The 26,187-nt window shown below is 33.9% G+C and overlaps 3 protein-coding genes across 3 annotated transcripts in view; 2 read left to right on the forward strand and 1 right to left on the reverse strand.

Annotated features, from left to right (window-relative positions):
- LOC308347458 (olfactory receptor 6C74) overlaps nt 1-26,187 on the forward strand; it is a gene marked incomplete at both ends in the record, with an annotated part of 67,004 nt that overhangs the window by 27,302 nt on the left and 13,515 nt on the right. The gene's annotated exons all lie outside the window — the stretch shown is intronic.
- On the forward strand, nt 279-1,217 carry LOC308347477 (olfactory receptor 6C74-like; the record flags this gene model as incomplete). The annotated part of the gene is made up of 1 exon (XM_080810951.1): nt 279-1,217. One exon carries the CDS (start codon nt 279-281, stop codon nt 1,215-1,217), a length of 939 nt encoding a protein of 312 aa, XP_080667077.1.
- On the reverse strand, nt 10,813-11,754 carry LOC308347459 (olfactory receptor 6C6; the record flags this gene model as incomplete). The annotated part of the gene is made up of 1 exon (XM_080810935.1): nt 10,813-11,754. The coding sequence occupies one exon, from the start codon at nt 11,752-11,754 to the stop codon at nt 10,813-10,815; it is 942 nt and encodes a 313-aa protein (XP_080667061.1).

Below are 26,187 nucleotides of genomic sequence, written 5' to 3' on the forward strand. Positions count from 1 at the left end.
ATTTCCTTAAAAAATCAACAATTTATACCATCATATAGGTTATTCACCAGTAGAATTATAAACTGAAGATGGAATTTCCAGATGCTCTGGAAATGCAAACTGTTGTTTCTCCTGGCATACCCATCTTCAAAACCTGAACGAGTATTGTGTTACTCTATCTGAAATGTTGCTTGCTAACTTTATTTTAGACCTTTAAATCACTCTTATTTTTCCACTGGGATTGTCAATTTCTTTCTGTTTTTCTTTCCTATTTAGAACTGGAAAAGTAGAGGACAGTAATGGGAAACCACACACAAGCGATAGTGTTTATCCTGGCAGGTTTGACTGATGACCCACGGTTGAAAGTTGTGTTATTTGTCTTTCTGCTTCTCACCTACCTGCTAAGTGTCACTGGCAATCTGACCATCATCACACTCACCCTGGTGGATACTCACCTCAAGACCCCCATGTATTTTTTCCTTCGCAATTTTTCCTTCTTAGAAATTTCCTATACTACTACATGTATCCCTAAATTGTTGGTTACTATGGCAACTGGAGACAAAACCATTTCCTTTAATTGTTGTGCAACTCAAGTATTTTTTGCCTTCCTTCTTGGTGCATCTGAATTTTACTTGCTGGCTGCTATGTCTTATGACCGCTACGTTGCCATCTGTAAGCCCCTGCATTACACAACCATCATGAACAGTAAGATCTGCATTCAACTTGTCTTCTGTTGTTGGGTTGCTGGATTCTTTACCATCTTTGTACCTCTCCTCTTAGGCCTAAAGCTTGACTTCTGTGCTTCCAAAATTATTGACCATTTCTACTGTGATACAACTCCCCTCATGCAGATCTCCTGCTCAGACACACAGCTCGTTGAGACCATGGGGTTCATTTCTGCATCGATGACACTTGTGGTCACATTGCTAATGGTTATAATTTCATATGCTTTTATTGCCTTAACAATTCTAAAAATCCCTTCAAGTAAGCAGAAGAAAAAAGCTTTTTCAACATGTTCTTCTCACATGATTGTGATATCCCTCTCTTATGGCAGCTGCATCTTCATGTATGTTAAACCTTCAGTTAAACAAAGAATATCTTTTTCCAAAGGAATTGCAGTGCTCAATACTTCCGTGGCCCCACTATTGAATCCTTTCATCTACACTTTAAGGAACCAGCAAGTGAAAAAAGCTTTCATGAACATGATACACAGGGTTGTTTCTTTCTCAAGCAAATGAATGTCTTGTTGCATTTTATACAAAGGAAATGAACAAAGGAACCCCTAATAATATCAATGTATCCAGTAGTAGCTTCCAATACACAGTTTCTTCTGGTTTGTTTTTATTTTTTATTTTTTGCTTTCATGTCTTTGATATTCATCTTTATCTCTTCTCAAGCTCTATTTGCACAAAAAAATCTTTGTTCCAAAGAATTTAATTTTCTTTATGTCCTTCAAGAGATATTTTTTCTTATCTCAATTCCTTTACCTGTGAATATCTGAAAGAAATGGAGCTAAGCTTTCAGTCTGTCTGTTATCTTTGAATTCTAGTCAAGAATATAAAGTATTTTCTCTCATTCTTTCTAAAATGAATAAATCTTTAAAAAAAATAAATAAAACTAATAAAACATTGTGCATTAGAGTATATTCCATTGAAACTAGTTGTTTAGTTTGTGTTAGAGAATTATGAGCAATTATAAATATTTCAATTCAACCTGACAAATTAATATACTAGCAATCATAAGAAATTATTGAGCATACCTGCCTCCTGAAGGGTGGAACAGCATAATAATTTCAGCAAATACCTAAGCCTGGTTTGAAAATCATAATATACACATCAATTTCAGATGATTTCATGAGTATAAATGTGTTGAAGAAATTATAAATTATTAATCACACATATTCTTATATCTTTTGAAAGGTGAAACTAAGGATAGCATTTTGTCTGTATCTTTTGTTTAACTTTCCTATAATTTCCTATAATTATGTTTCTTCCCATACGTGGTATAGATTTAGAAAAGTATCATCTCATTTACTGAATTTTTTTAAAGGTTTGATTTATTTATTTGACAGAGATCACAAGTAAGCAGAGAGACAGACAGAGAGAGAGGAAGAAGCAGGCTCCCTGCTGAGCTGCAAGCCCAATGCAAGGCTTGATCCCAGGACCTTGGGATCATGACCTGAGCCAAAGGCAGAGGCTTTAACCCACTGAGCCACCCAGGAGCCCCTCATTTACTGAATTTAATATCAAATGATAACTAGGTAGATTGATACAGTTAGCAAAAAGTATGATAATGATAAAAGAATAATAAATGAATGAGTTTACCTGTGTAAAGTAAAACTATAGAATAATATTCTGGATTTATAACTTCAATTCAGAAACTGGATTAAAAATGAAATATGAACGTATGGCATTGGAAAAACATGAATTAAAAATCTATCGTTAAGGGAAGTTTTGGGGATGGGTTATAGTTGACACTGACATTTAGAATGTACTTTAGTCATTTCTTTTTCTTTAATACCAAAGAAATTTTTCTTTAAAATGTCCTGATATTTTAAAATATTCATATCACAAGGAGTCAAATTAAAAATAATCAAGTAAATTTCATTTGGCAAATAGGAACTATATAAGTTTCCCAAAAGAGAGAATATCTCTCAGGATATGATAATAGCTAAGCTGATCTGTTACATGATTTAGCTAACATTTTATGCAGGAAAAAAAAAATACTTGCTCATGATCAGCTTCTGAAAAAGTGTCTTTCTTTGGTTGTCACCATTTTTTTAAAAATCACCTTGTAATAACATTATTGTTTAGTAAGTTTAGCTTAATTATTTTTTATTTGCATTTTTTTATTTCAATTCTAGTTATTTAGCATATATTGCAAAATTGGTTTCAGGATAGAATATCCAGTGCTCATCACAATGAGTGCCCTCCTTAATACCCATCACCCATTTGGCTCACCAACTTCCCTCAGTTTAACCATCTTTATTGTGTAGTTTTGGTGAGATTCATAGAAGGTGAATAACAATCAGTGCAGATGGAGTTTATCTGGATTAGGCAAACAAATGAGACTTTTCTGTAAATTGTTGTTTTCTTCTATTTCTAAGGTATAGTGTTGAACATGATGAAAAATATCACTCTGCCGGGGCACCTGGGTGGCTCAGTGGGTTAAGCCTCTGCCTTCGGCTCAGGTCATGTTCTCAGGGTCCTGGGATCGAGCCCCGCATCGGGCTCTCTGCTCAGCAGGGAGCCTGCTTCCTCCTCTCTCTCTGCCTGCCTCTCTGCCTGCTTGTGATCTCTCTCTCTCTGTCAAATAAATAAAATATTAAAAAAAAATCACTCTGCCAAATCCCTATCTAAATATTTTATGTATTCCCTCTGCCAAAATTTCTCCTTCTTGGAAATCTCATTTACACTGATTTATTTCCCTAAATTGCTGATAACTCCCATGACAGAAGACTAAACATTTCCCTAGAGTATTGGTACAACTCAATTATTTTTTCTTCTTCTTTTTGGGAGCTTCAGAATTTTGTGTTCATATGTCCTATGACTACTCTGTTGTGGTCTGCAACCCACTGAGTCACTTGATCATTATGCTCAGCAAAATGTGCTACCAACTTGTATCAAGTTGTACTCAGTTCATGGGAACTAGATTCATCTCTTAACATACTTTGAGGCACAGATCAAAGTTCACTTGATGGTGTTTGAATATCTAATTGTTTTAGCACTAAGTGCTGAACACTGTGCTACATCCACTGAATCACTAAAGAAAAACTCTCTAAGACAGAAAACAGAAAACTCTAGCAAAAAACAATGAAAACAGAAGTCAAATCTTTAGGACATAAATATAATTGATATCTCTAGTTAGATCCATCAGGGAAAAATAGAAGCACAAATTACTGATGTTAGCACTATAATATGACTTCACTACAGATCCTGTGGATATTGAGATTATAATGACATAATATGAACCAATTTTTGGCAAAAATAGATAATTTATATGAAATGGATAAAATCCTTATAAAACATAAACTTCCAAAGCAGTCAGAAGGAATTTATAAATGGAGAACTCTATAATAGCTAAAGTAAATGATTCATTGTTAGAAATGTCCCCTCCATACACACACACACACACACACACACACACACATCTAGGTTTAGATGGGTTCACTTATGAATTATACCAAAAATTTCTAAAAATCCCAACTATAAACACATTCTCCAAAAAACTGGAGGGCAGAATACTCAATTCACCCTAAGCCATCATTATTGTGACACAAAAACACAGGCAAGGCATTAAAAGAAAGAAAGAAATTCAGAAAATTATTTATGAGTACAGATAAAGAAATTCTAGAAATAATACATAAAAATTCAATCCAATAGCATATAACAAGGGTAGTATACCATGACCAAGTGGAATTTATTTGTAAAATGCTCTGTCCATTTAACATTAGAAAATACATTGATATAACCCTTAACATGCATACACAAATGTATCCAACATTATGAGAAAAAATAATAGCATTGAAAATAGAAATGGATGAATCCTTATCATATGAGAAACTTCAGCAACTCTATCCAAAATGGGCAGAAGTAGCAGCCATAAAATTGGTAAGGACATAGTTGAACTCAACATCAAGAATCAACTGTATATAATTGATATCTGTAGACTATTTCAACCAGCAACAGCTATATACCTTTTCTTCCCAAGCTCACCAAGACAGATCACATTCTGGGCCGTAAAACACACTTTAAAATTTTTGAGGACTAGAATTGATACTGTATTGGGTCTCAAACCACATGGTATTAAAGTAAAATCAGTAAAAAGGATGAATGAGAAAATTTAAATTATGTGTAGATTAAATAACACTTCTAAAAACACATGGGTCAAAAAAGAAATCTCAAGAGACATTTAAAACTTTTTTATTTATTATTTATTTATTTAGTTTTTTTCATTATGTTCAATTAGCCAACATATAGTACATCATTAGTTTTTGACATAGTGTTCAATGGAAGACCATTAAGAGAAGGGAGGGAAAACTGAACGGGAAGAAATTTAAACATTTTTTAATAAATGAAAATGAAACATTTATTAAAGTTTGTGCAATGCAGTGAAAGCAATGCTTAGAGGGAAATTTATAGCATCAAATGTATCTACTAGAAAACAAGAAAAATCTATAATCAGTTACCTGTTTCCACTGTAGGATATGGCAATTAAAAGGATAAAAATAAGGGAACCCTGTGAACAATTCTAATATTTGGTAACCTAAATGAAAGTGACCATTCTTTGAAAGAAACAATTTACCAAAACTCACATAAGAAACCAAAAAGGTTTATATCTATTAAAAATTCACTTAATAATTAATTACCTTCTAAAACAGATAGCATCAAGCATTCCATGTTCACAGTTTCTTAGAATACTATTAAGATACCACGAAAACAATTTATAGATTTAGTTTAATCTCCATCAAATCCTAATAGTACTACTTTCTTTTTTCAAAAATGGAAAACAACCACAAAAAAATGGAACAGTTGATTCTCAGATTCAAATAGAACTGCAAGTACACCTGAATATCCAAACCCATCCTGAAAAAGAAGAAAAAAGTGAGAAGACTCAAATATCCCAGTATCAAAGCACACTACAAATCCACATTACTCAAAAGAATTGTGATATTGGCAAAAAGACAGATAGATAGAAACATGGAATAAAATGAAGAGTCCAGAAATAAACTTATACATCTATCACCAATTTTCCCCTAGGGTACCAAGATCAGTCAGTGGAGAAAGAATAGCCTTTCAACAAAGGCTGGCATAACTAGATAATCACATGTAAAAGAATAAAATTAGACTATACAAAAATCACCTCAAATACAGTATATCTATGACTTAGATGTGAAAGCAGACTATCCAGCTCTTTTAAAAAGGTTGGATATATGACCTTGGATTTGGATTTGGCAATGGATTTTTAGATATGGTATGAGCAACAAAGGATTAATTTGGACTGCATCAAAATTTAATCCTTTTTGTTCATCTAAGGACATTATCAAGAAGTGAAAATAAAATCTACAGAAAGAGAGAAAATATTTTCAAGTTGTGTATCTTAAAAAGCTCTAATATCCAGAATATATGAAAAAATTATTACAAATCAGTAATAACATCACAAAGAAATAACCCAATTAAAAATGTGCAAGGATTTGGGGGTTTCAGGGTGGCTCAGTAGTTGAAGTGTCCGACTCTTGGTTTCAACTCAGGTCGTGCTTTCATGGGTCCTGAGATCAGCCCTATGTCAGGCTCCACGGTCAGTGGGGAATCTGCTTGAAGATTCCTTCCCTTTGACCCTTTCCCAACTCACACATCTGTGTGTGCAAGTGCACACATGCTCTCTCTCTCAAATAAATTAATGAATCTTTTAAAAATGTGCAAGGAGGGGCGCCTGGGTGGCTCAGTGGGTTGAACCTCTGCCTTTGGTTCAGGTCACGGTCTCAGGGTCCTGGGATCGAGCCCCACATCGGGCTCTCTGCTCAGCAGGGAGCCTGCTTCCCCCACTCTCTCTGCCTGCCTCTCTGCCTACTTGTGCTCTCTGTGTGTCAAATAAATAAATAAAATATTTTTTTAAAAATGTGCAAGGATTTGAATACAAATTTCTTGAAATGTCCAACAAGCACAGGCAATGATGCTCAATATTATTTGTCATTATGGAAATGCAAATCAATACCAAGATACAACACTTCAAACCCATTAGGATGACTCTAATTTTTAAAATGTGGATGTGTAGTAATTAGAATGCTTTTATATTGTTAGTGGGAATGTAAAATTGTGTAGTCACTATGGAAAAGTTTGGCACTGTATGTGGGCTCGAGATGTTTAGGTCAAGTTTGTGTTATGTTAAAAGGCAGAGTCCACTGAAATCTGACTTACAGAATAGCAAAGGCCATCATAAATAGTAATAGAGAAATATAGGCTTTTTATAAGATTTTATTTATTTATTTATTCATTCATTCATTTAACAGAGAGAGCAGAGAAGTCAAGGGAGAGAGAGAAGCAGGTTCCCCTCTGAGCAGGGAGCCAAATGTGGGACTCAATCCCAGAACCCTGGGATCATGACTTAAGCCTAAGGCAGCTGTTTAATCATCTGAGCCACCAGGCACCCCAAATATAGCCTTCTTTAGTTTCTTTCTTTGTTTTTATTTTTATATGGCTCTATTAATGCAATGTGTTATCCTTTTGTGAAGCTTGGATTAAAAGAAAAAAATTCAAAGAGTTTAATAGAGTTGGTGAATTTTTGAATGAAAATTGTATGAGTGAAGTTTTAGAGGATGTTACTGCTGACTAACAGAATATTAAAGGAGGTTGGGTGTCCACAGCAATGTGTTTATGAGGATATTAAGAGAGTAGGTATCTCTGCAACCTTTCCTCTTTAATTCTCATTTTTTCCCCTCTTCTCCTCCCATTTATCCCCCTTCTTCATAGAAATCAGCTGTGAGAAACCACACAGCAGTGACACCTTTTATTCTTCTTGGACTGACCAATGATCTGCAATTACAGGTGGTCATTTTTCTCCTCTTTATCTTTGTCTTTACCTACTTGTTGAATGTCACTGGGAATCCAACCATAATCACCCTCCCCGTGATGAATTCTGATCCAAAAACACCCATATATTTTTTCTCCAAAATTTCTCATTTTTAGAAATCTCATTCACAACTATCTGCATCCCCAAATTTCTCATCAGTATGGCAACAGGTGATAAGGAAGTAGGAAAGCTAAAGGGACTCCATTTCAGAATGACTCCATCTCTGCTCTTTTGTGCTAAGCCCCATTTACTCATGTTCCATACATAGCCTCTGAACAAGCCAAAGAAGCTACGTTCCCACCTCAAAGGAGAAGAAAATTCAACATTCTCTGAGTTTTGTCCTAGCCCCCAAACACCTGGTAACATCCAAGAAGAGCCAGATTCCAGACACGTTCGAGGACATTAGCTTCAAACAAATTTTGCTGACACCAGCATCAATACCCTTACCTTTAGTAATATACAGAATAATCCCTGTTGTTCACCTGATACTCACTTTTCCCTGGGTTCCTGGGGAAATACGCACCCTAGACCATTTTCTGCTATAAACCCCTAACCCCCCAAAACAACAAGAAGACTTATTCTCCTTTCCTTTCCAAGTCTCCCAGACACTTTACTATTCTGTCACTTACATTAATCAATAAACTCTGTTTCTGCTTTCTCTGGCTCACATTTGAATTCTATCCTGTGGGAAGTCAAGGACCTCTTGGCTGGTCCTGTGGGACCCTCTCCTGTCCTCAGACCCAGTCTGAATGCATCAATAAGGCCATTTCTTACAACAGTTGTACAGCACAGTTGTTTTACACTGGCATGGAGGCAGACAAGCTTTTTCTTCTGGTTCCTTAAGCCAATGTTTATCTTTGGACTAGTACTTCACGGACTCTGAGCAGACTTCTTTAAAGATCTCTGTAGTTATACTTTAATTGAATAAAAAGACCTTTATTGGTGAATTAAAAGGTTCAAATAAGTTTACTCTTTTAATGATCTAAACAATTATCTTGTTTTCAGAAGGATTGAAATTCCCAATTATGAAGCTTTCAGAAGAAATGGAAAAAAGAATTATAACAGTAGAGCATTAGAAAAAAAAATATCTTTAATAGTCTCAGAAGATTCTCAGAATCATTGAATGAAAGTAAAAGTAATCATACTTTCAGTAATAAATTTCAGAAATAGCTTGCAAATTTGTAAGTCAAATGAGAATTCCCTGTTGCCCATGAATTGCTATAAAAAGGCCAAATACAAAATTTTTTTGTAGGTAAGATTCTAAAAAAAATAAATAACCAACAATTGCGGTCAGATGCATTTATATAGGGTTTATAAACAGATGAAAGTGTTAACCTAATTACCCTGAAGAAAAGGAGTGAGATAGATGAAAGATATGCTTCTATCACTTCCCTAAACCAAAAGTAAGGGTGGAATACCTACACAAAGGAAATGTATCTTTCCTAGATGGAAGTTTGCTGAATCTGTGAATGTGGTGATGTACACTATTGTTGCCAAAGGAATAGAGTCTGTGCATTTTTTCTTCAGGTCAGAATTAACATAATTTTCCTAGGTAGAAAACAAGCTGGAATTGAGAGAAAGATTTTGGCAAAAAAACCTTTTATCAGGTAATAATTTGACACTACATTGCTATGAAAAACACTGACTTTATTTCACAACAATTTTAGAAAATAGACAAGTAACATAGGATATACTGGTTGTATTCCAGACATAAGAATGAAAGGGCAGGAATTATAACTGTAAATTACGTTTAAAAGGCTACCAAGGTGATTCTTCACAAAACATTTCAACATTACTTAAATACCAGGTGTAAGTCCAAAATACTTGTTACCTCTACCTGTATAATACCATATTAAGTACTAGTTGAACCACATTCTTGAATTGTTCAAAATAAACAGTCTATTTTACTGGGTGCTAAACAGGCACCTAGGTGGCTTTGTCAGTTAAGCATCCATCTCTCAGTTTTGGCTCAGATCATGATCTCAGGGTCCTGAGATCAAGGTCCACATCAGCTCTAGGCTCAGCGGGGAGTCCACTTCCTTTTCTCTCTGCCTCTCCCCCTGCTCTTGTGCACACACACTCTCTCTAAAATAAATGAAATAAAATCTTTTAAAACATTATCCTACTTTACATATGGAAATTCTGAGACACAAAAATTTTATGTATTCTGTGAAGTATTCGACATTGTAGCTGTAAGGAAACTTTACTGAAACCAGGCTGAATATCTCAAAAATCTTGTTTTAAACATTAGATATACTAATTCCTCAAATGCATGTGGTTATTTTATACCTCTGTGTTATTTACATATATTTATACCTAAGTCTTCTTTCCTTATGTATATTTTTAGTCTCACTATTACTTTCTGCTAAAAGGCCTCTCAGAACTCCAGAATAACTCAGAAACTATACAATATGCCCCATAATATTTTAACATCCTTTTATTACAACGCTAATTATACACTATGTACTAATATTAGAGTTATGTGTTTGTCTCCTTTAAGTAAGACAAACTTCTTAAATATAAGGATGGAGCACTTCGCAATGTCTGAAATAAGGAAGATACATATTAGTTGTTTAATTAACAAATTAAGTATAGCAAATTATACTTATAAAAGGCATATATTTTAAAAGTCGTGGTTTCTAGAAGCTAATATACAATAAAGAAATGTTATTTAAAGCTTGTGGTACAGATTTGAGAGGTGTTTTCATTAGGAATAATAAAATGTAACTGTGGAACTTAGCTGCAAAATTCTCCAAGAGAATGTCCATAGCAGATAAGAAATGAGGCAGAAAAACACAATCAGAAGAAATGAATGAGGGTGCTTAGAAGGCTCAGTAAGTTGAGCATCTGCTTTTGCCTCAGGTCATGATCCCAGGTCCCAGGATCAAGCCCTTCATCAGGCTCCCTGGAAGCCCACTTCTCCCTCTCCCTTCAGCCTCCACTCTGCTTATGCTATCTCTGTCTCAAATAAATAAACAAAATCTTTAAAAAAAGAAATGAATGAATATTTTTTTTGTTTTTATTTTTATTTATTTATTTATTTATTTATTTTTAGATTTTATGTATTTTGACAGAGTAGGCAGAGAAGCAGGCAGAGAGAGAGGGGGAAGCAGGCTCCCCGCTGAGCAGAGAGCCTGATGTGGGGCTCGATCCCAGGACCCTGGGATCATGACCTGGGCCGAAGACAGAGGCTTAACCCACTGAGCCACTCAGGCGCCCCTCTTTTTTTTGTTTTTATAGCAAGGCTGTGATTTGTAACATTCATTACAATTGCTTTTTCGAAAAACATATCTTTTGTAACATATCCCAGAAGATTTCTTTCACCTGCTGGTTCCTTAGGGTATAAATGAAGGGGTTTAGTAAAGGGGCAACTGAGGTATACAGCAAAGCTACGCCTTTGGATATAGTCACCCTTTCTTTGGCAGATGGTTTAATATACATAAAGATGCAGCTCCCATAAGTCATGGAGACAACAATCATATGGGAAGTACAAGTGGAAAAAGCTTTGGTCCTTTGCTGTGCCGAAGGGAATTTCATAACGGTCTTCATGATGCAAGTGTAGGAGACAATCACTAACATCAATGTGACCACAAGGGTCACCATAGCAAAGATAAAAGACATCAATTCTAGGACACCTGTATCTGTGCAGGATATCTGCAGGATAGGAGAAGTTTCACACATAAAGTGATCAATTATTTTGGAAGCACAGAAATTGAGCTTGAGTCCCATAAGCATTGGAGGAAAGATGATTAGGAATCCGGTTAGCCAAGAAGAAAGTACAAGCCAATAGCACACTCTGCTGTTCATAATGATTGGGTAATGCAAGGGTTTACAGATGGCAACATAGCGGTCATAGGACATAGCAGCCAGAAGGTAAAACTCTGTAACTCCCAGTAAAAGAATAAAAAACAATTGAGCTGCACAATTATTATATGAGATGTTTTTTTCTCTAGTCACAATGGTTATCAAGTATCTGGGAATACATACTGTTGTGAATATGATTTCTAAAAATGAGAAATTTCGGAGAAAGAAATACATTGGTGTCTTGAGGCGAGGATCTAGCAGGGTGAGGAGGATAATGATTAAGTTCCCCATCAGGCTTAATGTGTAATTAAGAAAGAGAAACATGAAAATCACAATTTGCAATTGTGGGTCATCTGTTAGTCCCAGGAGAATGAATTCTATTTCCATTGATTGGTTTTTCATTTCTCTTATATGAACCTTAACAAATATACATAAGAAAAAAAGACAAAAAATTAAACATATACATGAATATGATATATTGTAGTGTAATATAAATTTTCATATATGTATATATACACATTAACCTATATATAAATATATATAAACCTAAATACATATAAATAAGCCTGTGTATATAAATTAACTTAATTATATAGAAATTAACCTAAATATATACATATTAAAATATTAAATAAATAAATATATATATATACTAATTACACATCTTAACTAAACATAGATATTAACCTAAATTTTTATATATTTACCTAATGCAAGAAAAAGTATATATTCTCAAATTTATCTATTTGGAAAGGATTTCTCCAGTCTTAAATTTGTGATGACACGTAATTACATGCTATGATAATACTAAGTTCTTTTTCATCCATTAGTTCTCTTTATTATAATATTTCTCACAATTTTTTCTCTGGAAATTGAATATTTTCTTTGGCTAATATGCATTTTTTACCCATTCCTCCTTAATGGACTCAACTCTGCATGAATAATTTAAACAAAAGAATATGAGTTATTTTAAATGTATTTTTCTATCTTTTTTATTCCACCTGTGCAAATACACTATGTTGTTCTGTGTTTTAGAATGTGTATCAGGGTGATTTGCAAATTCAGGATTTACATTTATATTACAAATCCTGTGATAGTCAATGATGAAGCAGGACTGATTTCCATTAATTTGGTAAAGCGAAATTTTTTCTGCACCTAGAGTACACAATTATTATTACGAATTTTCTTCACTGGCTTTGCTATATTCAAATGGACAGTTGTTTTTCAATATATATAACAAATACAACAAAGCAAAACATGACAAAAACAAACAACATATTTTAATAAAAAATATTCTGTACTTTTTTAATTAACCTTTTTGAGGTTCCTACATGTGTCTACATAATTTGGGTCACTCCTTTTTATTTTACTTTCCCCATATTCTTTGTAGAATTGTTGAATACTAATAGAAATTATCGTAGGGAAGTGAAATCTGCCACCCCAAAATGTGTCTCTTTGGCATGATCATTAATTCAAGTTGATTATTTTTGAGAAAGGGAAGACTCAGAATGTTTTTCCTTTTACCTCCTTTTTTTCCCCTTTTACAACTTTTTACCTCCTCCTCAAATATCTAAAAGAATTTAGATAATGCTCCAAATTTAGATAATGCTCCCTGCTCCGAAAGGGAACCATCACCATAAACAACTACAATGTAATATGAAGGAGGTGTGATAGAGAGGGAGGAACTTAGCAAAGTCTGTTAAAATTCTTCTGTATATCCCATTGTTTCCATGTGGCCCACCAAACATTTGTTCCTCAAACACTGACTCTTTTTTGTTTTCCTTTGAATTCTCTTCCTTCCCTTTGAAGTCCCAGACCTCCACATACTTCTTTGACCAGAATGGCATATAAGCCTCAATTGCCTGACTGCCTATTATTCCCATATTCTCATGGAGCCACCCATATATTTGCAATTAAATTCATTTTCTCTTATTAATCTGTCTCATGTCACTTTAATTCTTAAATCAGCCAAAAGAATCTTGAATATCCTCCTTAACATAATATTAACCTGTTCTTTTTAAGTATAAGAATTCTACTTATTTCCATGACATACTATTCTCTTTTATGTGAAACATGCTAGTCTGTTTCATTATATGAATTACCTGCAGACTTATAAAGGAAATGGTTTGCTAAAACACTCTGTTATTTTTATTCTTTTGTATTTATCTTATTAATATTGCTGCATATATATTATTTTTTCTTATTTGGGCAAAGATAAAACTGTTCCATGCTCAATGTGCTTTTCTGAAACAGATTTTAGGGAATAGCTTTAATATTTTTAATGGCAATTGAAGACTTGCAATCTTCAACTACTGTGTGGCCACAAAGTTTTATATAAAAATATATGTTTATATCCTTGTTATAACTCAACTCCCATCTTGCTCTATTCTTATTTGAAAAGCTATGGTCCAGGAGCTAGCATACAGTTTCTGTTATCACGTGGATCTAATGGACTGTTCTAGAACTATGGTATTTCAGATTTTAGAAAAGAGATGCTCAGCATTTTTTCCACATTATTTTACTCAGGATAATAATTGATGAAGAGAATCAGAGAAAACGAAAGTTAGATGTAACTATATGTGAATAAAATAGGTTACAACATCTGTTAATATACAACCATTAAAAAAAAACCTGTAAACCTTAAAAATGTAGTAGTCAAATTCAACTCCCTGAATGGGACTTGTGTACTTAATTTCTGAGTTTGAAGTCAAGTTAAAATTATAGTCCCCTTACCTTCTGGGATCTACTGTTTCTAGTGTCCCCTTACATGTACATGCCAGAGATGTATGTTAACATAATTAATCATGATTTTACTCTCTTATCATCATATTTTATTTTATAAGCTGGGTATTTCCTATCAATGATTTTTGTAGGAGGGACCATGTACATATGGTCCTTCCATAAAGAATTTCCACATCCCTCAAATTTATACTCACTTTGAAGTTCAGAACTCAAGTATTAATAATTTTAATGGACATCCATCTTCTTTTCCAGATAACTTGCATTTTGCAAAAGTTGGTTGTTATAATTGATAACATTCAAAGCCTCAAATCGGTAGTTATACATTAAAGTAAAATAAAGTGAGGCAACTAAAAAAACTTGGGGCATCATCTGATGAAAGTTAAACAACCATTCTGAGACTCCATATTGCTTTCTTTCCACTTATGAAATGCTGCAGCTTTATCATTTTCTATTTACTACAGACTCAAGGGCTCTACAAAAATAAAGCAAAGAGGAAAAAAAAAACAAAAACCTCATCCATAGGATCAAAGTTCCAAAAATACTAATTTCTGGCAATAAAAAACACCATTGTAATCTACCTTAAACAAAAGCCGAAGTGAAAGTACCCCAGGGGAGTATTGTTAATAATTTAGAATAATGGATGAAATATTTAACAGGTCATCAGCAGTTCACCGTCCTGGGGCAACACAGAAAAATCCCACGCTGATTTGTACAAGCCCAACACACGGCCTTGCTTCCAATTAGCAACAGAAGTAATTTTAGACTTTATTGTAAACCATTTTACACTCTGGCACCTGGTAGTGTATTTATTTACAAGTAACAAGCATAACATTTTATCATATTAATAGGTCGAGGTTTCAATTGGATGTTTGATGAAATTATTTTGATCCTTCTAAATAACTGAACTGAATTTTAGCTATTAAATACACTTTATGATAATGTCCAAACCTGGAGATGATCCAATTTCCATCATATGGTAAGTAGTTTAAAAAATTATGGCATGTACATACAAATGCAATAAATTAGATAAAAAAACACTATTGAGTCTTAGAAATATTACACTAAGTGAAAGAGGCCATATACAATGTCTACATATCCTGTGATTCTATTTCTATAATTCTGAAAAACACTGAACTATAGGGTTAGAAATCTGATCAATGGTTTTAGGGACTGATGGTGAGAAGAGATTGACTACAAAATTGTCATGAGAAAACTGTGTAGGATAACAGAAATATTTTATATCTTGATTGTAATGGTGGTTGCTTAATTATATATGTTTGTCAGAGTTCATCAAACCATATACTCCCCAAAAGGTGACCTTTTTTTGTAGTTAATTCTATCTCAATAATCTACCAAATATATCTGGATGTGACTTGACTTCTTTTTATTAGACTACTAGTAAGATTACTTAGATGTGTGGTGTCCGATAGGATAGCCACAGGCCACAGTGGATATATACACTTAAACTTAAAGTAATAAATATTAAATTAAAAATTAAATATTCAGTTCCTCACCTGGGGCCATGGGTGGGTCGCTGCTACTGTGTTAAGATCTAAAATTACCAAAATTAACAATAATTCATCATCCTAGCCTTCCTCTGGAAGTTACAGGACTTCACTAAACCCTAGAGTTCTAAACTGATTATATCAGACAGATATTACCAGTGGAAATGTTGTCTAGGTGGGGAGACAGATTCTAGGTGCTTGCCATTTCACAATCTTCTGAATTCCCTCAAGGTCCTACTCATTTTCATGACAAGCTTGTAAACTCCAAGTAAATAACATACTTGACTGGAACAGATTCATATTTAAATTTAATATACTCCCTGTTTTTTCTACATTAATCAGTTTACCAGATATCAGGTTTTAAATAACCATTCCTGGGACTGGGTGGCTCAGTGGGTTAAGCCTCTGCCTTTGGCTCAGGTCATGATCTCAGGGTCCTGGGATCAAGCCCCACATGAGGCTGTCTGCTCAGCAGGGAGCTTGCTTCCTCCTCTCTCTCTCTGCCTGTCTCTCTGCATACTTGTGATCTCTATCTGTCAAATAAATAAATAAAATCTTTAAAAATAAATAAATAACCATTCTCTAATAATTTTGAACACAATATGCATATTCAAATTTTGCAGATAACTCTAATATTGATTCATTTTATTAAAAGGAAACAAACTATATCCTTAATATATTCATTTGGTTTGGTGAGTTTTTCTTTCTCTCTCTCTCTCTTTCTCTCTTTTTTTTTTGGGGGGGGGCCTTGTTTTGTATGTGATAAATTCACAGATACACCTAGAAAGGAATTACCTCTATGTTGTGACAACAACTTCCTTGTTTTTCATAGTCATACATTTGTCTGATTTCACATAATCTACTTAGAATTTGCAAAACTATAAGAAATGCTGCTAAACAAACTACTAGTTTGCAAGAAAATATGAATCAATATGATAGCCATGAGTAGACTATTTGAAAATCCTCATTTTTCAATCTCAGCTCCAAACTACTTAGCTATACTATAACAGTCGAATTGGTTGATCATTCCAGCATTTATTTCCTACTTGACTAAAAGGAGATGGTAAGAGCATTCTTATATTATGGAGTTGTTTTAACTTTGATGAGAAGATATTTGTACTGTGCATAGCACTTAGAAATAGTCAATGTACAGTATAATTTGTCAATGTAATTATCACACTATGGAATATAAGGCTAAAGAAACAAACTTGGAGAATTACATAAAACAATTTTGATGCTATGAATCAGGATATATTATTTCTAAAACAGTGACTTCTAAAAAATTGATCATAAGAATTTTAAATTTACATCCCTGTCCATGACCCTGGTCACCACACTAATCAATGCCCTCTTAGCAAACTCATAAAGGTAAGTAACCAGAATAATGAGAATAATAATCTGCTGGTGAAGAAATGGTGATGATAATGTAGCTGAAAGTGGTAGACTGATAATGTTCTCCTAAAATAACGAGACCTAATCTCTGGAACCTGCAAATATTACCCAATTAAAAAAAAAAGTATTTGCAGATATGATCAAGTTAAAGATCTTAAAATGGAGAGATCATCCTGGTTTATCCACATAGGTTTTAAATGCATCCTTATTAAAAGAGAGGCAGAGAGATATTTGAGACAGAAAGAAGAGAAAGCAATCTAAACACAGAGGCAGAGATTTGATAATGTGACCATAAACCAAAGAACACCAGTTGCCTCCAGAAGTAGGTAGAGGCAAGGAAAGGAGCTCCCCTAGTGTCTTTTGAAGAGACCCATCTCAGTGGGCCTCTCCCCCTCCCACACAGAGGAGCAAACTGTCCCAATGTATCCCCTTCACTTCTGGTGAAAATAGGACTGGGCAGTATTTTTTTTTTCTGTCTTATTGTTTATTTTATTTTATTTTTTATTTTCCCTTTGGAATCAGGCTTACAGTTTTTTGTTTTGTTTTTATTTCCTTTCCTCACTTCAATTTAGTTCTATTTTATTTTTGTTCAGGATTCTTTTTTCTTTTCTTCTTCTGTTTTCCCTTTTTTTCCTATTTCTTTGGAATCAGTCTGTAGTATTTTTGAGTGTCTGTTGTTGATTTTGTTGTTGTTGTTGTTGTTCTTCTGCTTCTTTTTCTTTTTGGATCAGACTTCCCCGCACATATAACTTTTTTTTTTCTTTTTCTTTCTTTGCTTTTTTCCTAGGCTTTTTCAACAAACAAATCAATGCATACCTAGATAATGGCCAAAACACTCCCCACTGCAAACAAGAAGGAACTCTGCAGTGACCTTACCAGTGGGAGAGAACAGCCAAAACACAACAGCAGAGTGCACACAGCATACACCAGAAACACTTCCCAAAGTGCCAGGCCCTGGACACTACATGACCTCTTTTTAATTTAGCACTATTCTGAGGTAACAACATTTTATAATATGCAAAAGATAGAGACTTAGCCAAGATGACAAGATGGAGGAATTATCCCCTAAAGAAAGGTCAAGGAAGATATCACAGGAAGATATCACAGCCAGAGACTTGCTCAAAGCAGATACAAGCAATATATCTGAACAAGAATTTAGATCAACAGTCATAAGACTACTAGAAGGACTTGAAGAAAGCATACAAGACATGACAGAAACCCTTGCTGCAGAGATCTAAAAACTAGCCAGGCTGAAATTTAAAAAATGCTACAACAGAGATGCAAACAGAGTAGATATAATCACTACAAGGATTAAAGAAGCACAGGAGAACATATGTGATATAGAAGGTAAGATTTTGGAAAATAATGAACCTGAAAAGAAGAGGGGAAAGAAAGCTAGTTGATCACTAAGGTAGACAGAGGGAACTCAGTGATTCCATAAGCAAAATAATATCCCAATCATAGAAGAGGCAGGAGGTAACAAGGACTAGAGAGGAACAGAGACAATCCATAGGAACAGCTAACTTACGGGCACTAAATTTATATCTTTCGTTAATTACTCTGACTGTAAATGGCAACATGTCCTCTTTCACTAGCATGTAAAATTTGCAGACATTGCATGCCCCACTCCCTCCAATATGTTCTTGTCCAGAGCCCATTCAAACCAGGCACAAGCCTGGCAGGGTGCAAGCAGACTTGACAGGGGCCAGTGTCACTCCAAAGTGCCCTGGAGTCAAGGGAATATAAGCACACATCCCTCAGACTCACTCCTAGAAGTGGGCTGGGAGAAGACAGTTGGAATGATTACAGGCCCCATCCACCAATGAAAGTTTCTCAGGGGACAGCACAGGGAAATCCCCTTGCAGTTTGGTGCTACTGCATCTCAGACAAACACCTGGTCTGACTAAATTCAGTCCAAGATAGCCCCAGACTGATCCACTAATACCACAGGGAGCCAACACTGCCCACAAGAGGCAAAGAGAGCCACTAAGATGATTGGAGTGAAGGAAAAAGTAGCCAACATAGAATAGCAAGGCACATGGAGCACAGATAGGAGACACCCCTCATGCCAGGGTCCAGTGAATAACGGACAATCTCCTCAGGGCATACAGGATCTCCTCTTCATAAAGCTATTACTGTTAAAAGCAGGAGAAGTAGCAGACTTTCCTAACACAAAGCAACAGAAAGTAAGAAAAAATGATGAGGCAGAGGAATATATGTGAGATGAAAGACCAGAACAAAACTACAGCAAGAGACCTAAGTGAAATGGAGATAAGTAATATGCCTGATATAGAATTTCAAGTTATTATCATAAAGATACTTACTAGACTTGAGAAAAGAGTGGAGACCCTCAGTGAGATTCTTAACAAAAATATTAAAAGGAAACAATCAGAGCTTAAGAACAAAATAAATGAAATTTAAAAACACTGCATGGAATAAGCAACAGACTAGAGGAAGTCAACCAACATTGGTGACCTGAAGGACAGAGTGATGGAAAGTAATCAAGCTGAGCAGATGAAATACATATATATATATACATATATATATGTATATATATATATATATGCAAAATAAGAATAGACTAAGGGAACTCAGCGACTCCATCAAGTGTAATCACATTCGCATTATAGGGATCTCAGAAGGAGAAGAGAGAAAAGACAGAAGAAAATTCAATTGAAGAAATAGTAACTGAAAACTTCCTGAATCTGGGGTAGAAAACAGAAATCCACACTTAGGAGGCACAGAGTTACCCCCAAAAAATCAACCCAAGGAAGTCCACACAAAGATACATACTAATTAAGATTGCAAAAAGTAGTGATTAAGAAAGTAGTGATTAAAGCAAACAAGAGAAAGGAAGACAGTAATATATGAAAGAACCCCTAAGAGGCTATGAGCTGATGATTCAGCAGAAATTTTGCAGGCCAGAAGAAAGTGGCATGATATATTCAAAGGGCTAAAAGAAAACAAAAACAAAAACAAAACAAACAAACCAAAAACAGAAAAACCTACAGCTAAGAACATTCTGTCCATCAAGGATAACATTCAGAATAGAAGAGGAGATAGAGTTTCCCAGACAAAAGTTAAAGGAGTTTATGACAACTAAACCAGCTGTCCAAGAAATGTTAAAGGGGACTCTGAGTGGAAAACAAAGACCTTAAGTAAGAGGAAAATAGTAAAAAGGGGAAAAGCAGTAAAAATAAATGTATCTATAAAAATCAGTCAGGGACTCACAAATGAAAGGATGTAATGAATGACACCACATTCCTAAAATGTGAGAGGGAGTTAAGAATGCATTGAAACATAAGTGACTATCACTTAGTATAGAATGCTATATGCAGAAGATGTTACACACAAAGCTGACGGTAAACACAAACCAAAAACCAGTAATAGATATGCAAGAAATAACAAGGAAGGAATCCAAGTAGGTAACTAAAGAAAGCCAGCAGAACAGGAGAGAAGAGAAGAAAGGAACAGAGAAGAACTACAAAAACAACCACAAAACAAGAAACAAAATGGCAATAAGTGCATATCTATCGATAATTGCAATAAATGTATATGGATTAAACTTTCCAATCAAATACACGGGGTGATGGAATGGATTAAAAAGCAAGCCCCATCTATATATTGCCCTTAAGAGACTCATTTCAGACAAAAAGACACATGCACATTTAAAGTGAGAGTTTGGAGAAATATTTGTAATGCAAATGGTTGTGAAAAGAAATCTGGGCTAGCAATACTCATACCAGACAAAATAGACTTTAAAACAAAGACTGTAACCAGGACACAAAAGACACTAGATAATTCTAAAAGGAACAATCCAACTAGAAGATATAACGATTGTAGATATTTATGCACCCAACATGGGAGCAACCAAAACACAAAGCAGTGAGTAAGAAACATAAAGGAACTAATCAAGAGTAATACAGTAATAGTAGGGGACTTTCACACCCTATTTACATTATTGGATAGATCATAGTGACAGAAAGTCAACAAGGAAACAGTGGCTTTGATGACACATTGGACTAGATGATTTTAACAGGTATATTCATAATATTCCATCCTGAGACAGCAGAATATACATTCTTTTCAAGTGCACATGACTATTCTCCAGAATAGATCACAAACTTGGTGAGAAAAATAGTATCAACGTATTCAAAAAGATCAGAGTCGTACCATGCATTTTTTTTTTTTGCCATAATGCTATGAAACTAGAAATCAACCACAAAAGAGTTCTGGAAAGAACATAAATACATGGAGGTTAAATAACATGCTACTAAACAATAAATGGGTCAAACAAGGTAGCACACAGGAAATCAAAAATTTTGGAAACAATGAGAATGAAACACAATGGTTTAAACCTCTGAGATATAGCAAAAGTGGTTTTAAAAAGGAAGTTTATACCAGCACAAGCTAACATAAAGAAGCAAGAAAAATCTCAAACAACCTGCCATTACTTGTAAAGAAACCAGAAAAAAAGAATAAGTAAAACATAAGTGCAGTTGAAGGAAGGAAATAAAGTTTAGAGCAGAAATAAACAAAACAGAAGCTAAAAGAAAAAAAAAATAAAAACCAGTAGCTGGTTCTGGAAATAATCAATTAAATTGACAAGCCCTTAGTCACACTCACCAATTAAAAAAAAAAAAAAACCAACAAAAAACCTGACACCGCAGAAATACAAAGAATTTTAAAAGAACATTCTGAAAAATTATATGCCAAGAAATTGGGCAACCTAAATGAAATGAATAAATTTCTAGAAACATACACACTATGAAAACTGAAACAGGAAGAAATAGAAAATTTGAACGGAAGAAATAGAAAATTTGAACAGACCAATTATGAGCAATAAAATGAATCAATAATTTTAAAAATCCCAACAAACAAAAGTTCAGGACCAAAGGCTTCACAGGTGAATTCTACCAAACATTTAATGAAAAGTTAAGACCTATTCTTCTCAAACTTTTCCAAGAAATAGCACAGGAAGAAAAGCTTCCAAATTTGTTCTATGAGACCAGCATTCTTCCAATACCAACACCAGATATGGACACTACACAAAAGAATACTAGAGGCCAATATCTCTGATGAACATAGATGCAAAAATCCTCAACACCACATTACCAAATCAAATCCAAAAATACATTTTAAAAAGTATTCACCATGGTCAAGAGAAATTTATTCCTGAAATGGAAGCATGTTTCGATTTTTGCAAAGCAATCAACTTCATACATCACACCAACAAGGAAAAAGATAAAAATCAAAGTCATTTCAATAGATGCAGAAAAAGCACTTGACAGAGTACAATACTCATTCATGATAAAACCCTCAATAAAATAGATGTAGAAGGAACATACCTCAACAAAATAAAGGCCCTATACAAAAACCCAATGCTAACATCATACTCAATGGGAAAAAAACTGAGAGCTTTTCCCCAAAAGTAAAAAACATGACAAGGATATCCACTCTTACCACATTTATTCTACATAGTACTAGATGTCCAGCAATCAGACAAGAAAAAGGAATAAATGTCACATAATTTGGTGACAAAGTAAAACTCACTCTTTGCAAATGACATGATACTGTATAGAGAAATCCCAAAAAACTTCAAAACTACTAGAACTGATAAATCAATTCAAGATCACAAGATACAAAATCAATGTACTGAAATCTGTCATATTTCTATATATCAATATTGAAGCAACAGAAAGAGAAATTAAGAAAACAACCTCATTGGGGCACCTGGGTGGCTCAGTGGGTTAAAGCCTCTGCCTTCAGCTCAGGTCATGATCCCAGGGTCCTGGGATCGAGCCCTGCATCCGGTTCTCTGCTCAGCAGGGAGCCTGCTTCCCTTCCTCTCTCTCTTCCTGCCTCTCTGCCTATCTGTGATCTCTGTCTGTCAAATAAATAAATAAAAAATCTTAAAAAAATAAAATATAATTTAAATAAAACAACCTAATTTACAACTACCCTAAAAATAAGATACCAAGGAACAAACTTAATCAAAGAAGTGAAAGACCTGTACTCAGAAAGCTATTAAAGAGTGATGAAAGAAATTGAAGAGGACACAAACAAATGGCAAGATACTCCATGCTGATGAGTTGGAACACTAAATATTGTTAAAACGTCTATACTACCCAAAGCAATCTACACATTTAAAGCAGTCTCTATCAAAACACTAACCGCATTTTTCACAAAATTAGGAAAAAATATTGAAATTTGTATGAAACCACAAAAAACCAAATAGCCGAAGGCATCTAGAAAAGAAAAAAAATTGGAGTTATCACAATTCCAGACTTCAAGTTATATTACAAAGCTATACTAATCAAAACAATATGGTATTGGCAGGAAAGTAGACACATAGATCAATCAAAGACAATAAAAAGCCCAGAAATAAACCTATGATTCAATTACTCTTTGACAAAGGAGGCAAAAGTATGCAGTAGGAAGACAATCTTTTCTACCAATAGGGTTGTGAAAACTGGAAAACAATACGCAAAATAATGAAACTGGATGACTTACTTACACCAAAAAAAATAATGGATTTTCTTACCAAAAAAAAAAAAAAAGAAGAAGAAAGAAAAAAGTTTAAAGACCTAAATGTGACACCTGAAACCATAAAAAAATCCTAGAAGAGAGCACAGGAAGTAATTTCTCTGACATTGGCTATAGCAACATTTTTCCTGATATGTTTCTTGAGGCAAGGAAACAAAAGCAAGAACAAAACAAAACAAAACAAAACTATTAGGACTTCATCAAAATAAAGTTTCTATACAGCAAAGGAAACAATCAACAAAACTAAAGACAATCTACCGAAAGGGAAAAGATATTTACAAATGACATATCTGATAAAGGGTTAGTATTCGAAGTATACACAGAACTTATACAACTCAACACTTAAAAAACAAACAATACGATTAACAAATGGGCAGAAGATCTGAGTAGACGTTTCTCCGAAGAACATATCCACATGGCATTAGACACATGAAAAGATGCTCAACATCACTCATCATTACAGAAATGCAAATCAGGATGTATCTAGAATGTATAATGCTGAGCAAAATAAGTCAGTCAGAGGAGAACAAATAGCACTTGATGTCACTCACATGTGGAATTTAAGCAAAATCAAACAAACAAAACAAAATAAACAAACAAAACAAAAGAGTGAACAAAAAAAGAAAGAGAGAGAGAGACTTACCAAAAAATTGACACTTAACTATCAAAAACAAAGTGACAGTAACCTGAGGGGATGGATGAAGTTGGTGAAGGGGATTAAGATCACACTTATCTTGAAGAGCACTGTGTAATGTATAGAATTGATGAATCACTATATTGTACACCTGAAACTAACATAGCCCTGTATGTAGACTACATTGATTTAAAATTTTTAAAAATATACTTAGAGCCAATTTAAAGAAGAAAAAGAAGAGAAAAAGATAAAAGAAAAAAAGAATTTTCAATCAATATTCTTGAAAGTTAACAAAAGACCACAGAATTTTCCAAATTAAAGGAGACTAAAACCTTATGGTAACTAAATTAACATGTAATTCTAAACTGTATTTTTTTTTTTTTGTATAAAGGAAATTTTTAGTCACTGGTGAAACTTAAATAGCATTGGAGAAGTACATGTTAATAATATAGCATTATTAATGTCCTAACTCTAATGGTTATAGCATGCTTATCTAGTAGAATATTCTTTTTTGTTATAAACACATACTATTACATTGAACAGCAGATGGACGATCAAATGGTGCAATAAAAGATCTTCATGGTTATTTGTTGGTTTTCTTTTTTATATTTTATATTGTTTCAAAATTTTAAAAATAATGAAACATTTAAGTACTGCCCTATACCTCCAATTTGGGGCATATGCCACAAGTTAATGAAATCCTCCCAACATTGACTGAGGAAGCAAGAGAGAGGTTTCCTTTTTGAATAAACCCTGTTAATGTGTAGAAATGGTCAGAGTGTCCCAGGGTACTGGAATATCTGAAATTCTTGTTGGGCTTAAGTATAGAGTTTAAATTATTTCTTATTCTCTTTGGGGGGATTATCTGTTTTGTAACTAAAGAAATTCACTTTGTGCTTAAAGCAATTCAGAGTAGTTTTTATGTCCTTCCTTCTTTGGTTTGTTGTTGTTGTTCTATTTTTTTACATAACTAGTGTTCCTCTTGACACTAATCTCCAGGGGACAATTCTTTTTCTTTCCTTTTTTTTTTTTTAAATTTTAATTAATCCCCTGTGTCTCTTATGTGCAAAATGATAAAACTGTGCCTTTTTGTTAGTGCATGATTTGAAGCCAGAATTTCTTGTTACAAAATTTGGGTTCCTTTCATAGGAGGGATTTCCTAAAATCCATTTTCATTTAGAGCATTATATTTTCATTTATAATTTTTATGAAAACTGTTACCTTCATTTTAAGTATAAGAAAAGAAGATGGAAAATGAATCTTACCTGACCAGGAAGAAGATTTTAATTGAATTATTTGTAATACCTGGGTCATCATTGTAATGAGTGTAAGTGAAAGTTGAAAGATATTAACAGATGCATATCATGTCCAGAATGCATATTATTTTTTAGACCCCTTCTAGAGAAAATCTTTGGAATTAACTTTTCTCTTAAATTATTGAATTTTTTTATAATGTTATAAGAGAGAGAATGTTCATCATTTATTTTTGAACCATTTCTACCATATTCCCATAGGAGGAAAATTATGCCAATGTCTCCTAGATATGATAAGTCACTTATAGTTTACAATAAGTATCTGGATCATAAATGAAAGCAATACCTCAAGTACAAGTCAGGTAGTATCCCCTGACTTTTGAACTGTCATATATTTTTCTATTTTTACATAGATTAAATCGTCAAAACTTCATGATCAAATGCAACTGATATGAGAACACTGATGTGTTAGAAATCAAAGAAAAATAATATTAAGTGAAATGACACACACACACACACACAAAAACAATGGGGCTGCATCGTGGAAAAATAAATAATGGTATATATCATGAAATTTCAATCATAGAGAAATATATAACTCATTGTTTCTATATTTCACATATATTTAAGCATTATTTTTGAATAAACATTGTGAATTGACATTGGTTTAATTTTTTAGGTGTTACAAGAACTTTTCAAAAAATTTTAAGCTATACATAGAAAATACATTTAAAGTCAATCTTATGTTCTATTTAGAACACTT

Source organism: Martes martes (genome assembly GCF_963455335.1).
Source record: "Martes martes genome assembly, chromosome: 8".
Lineage (NCBI taxonomy): Eukaryota > Metazoa > Chordata > Mammalia > Carnivora > Mustelidae > Martes > Martes martes.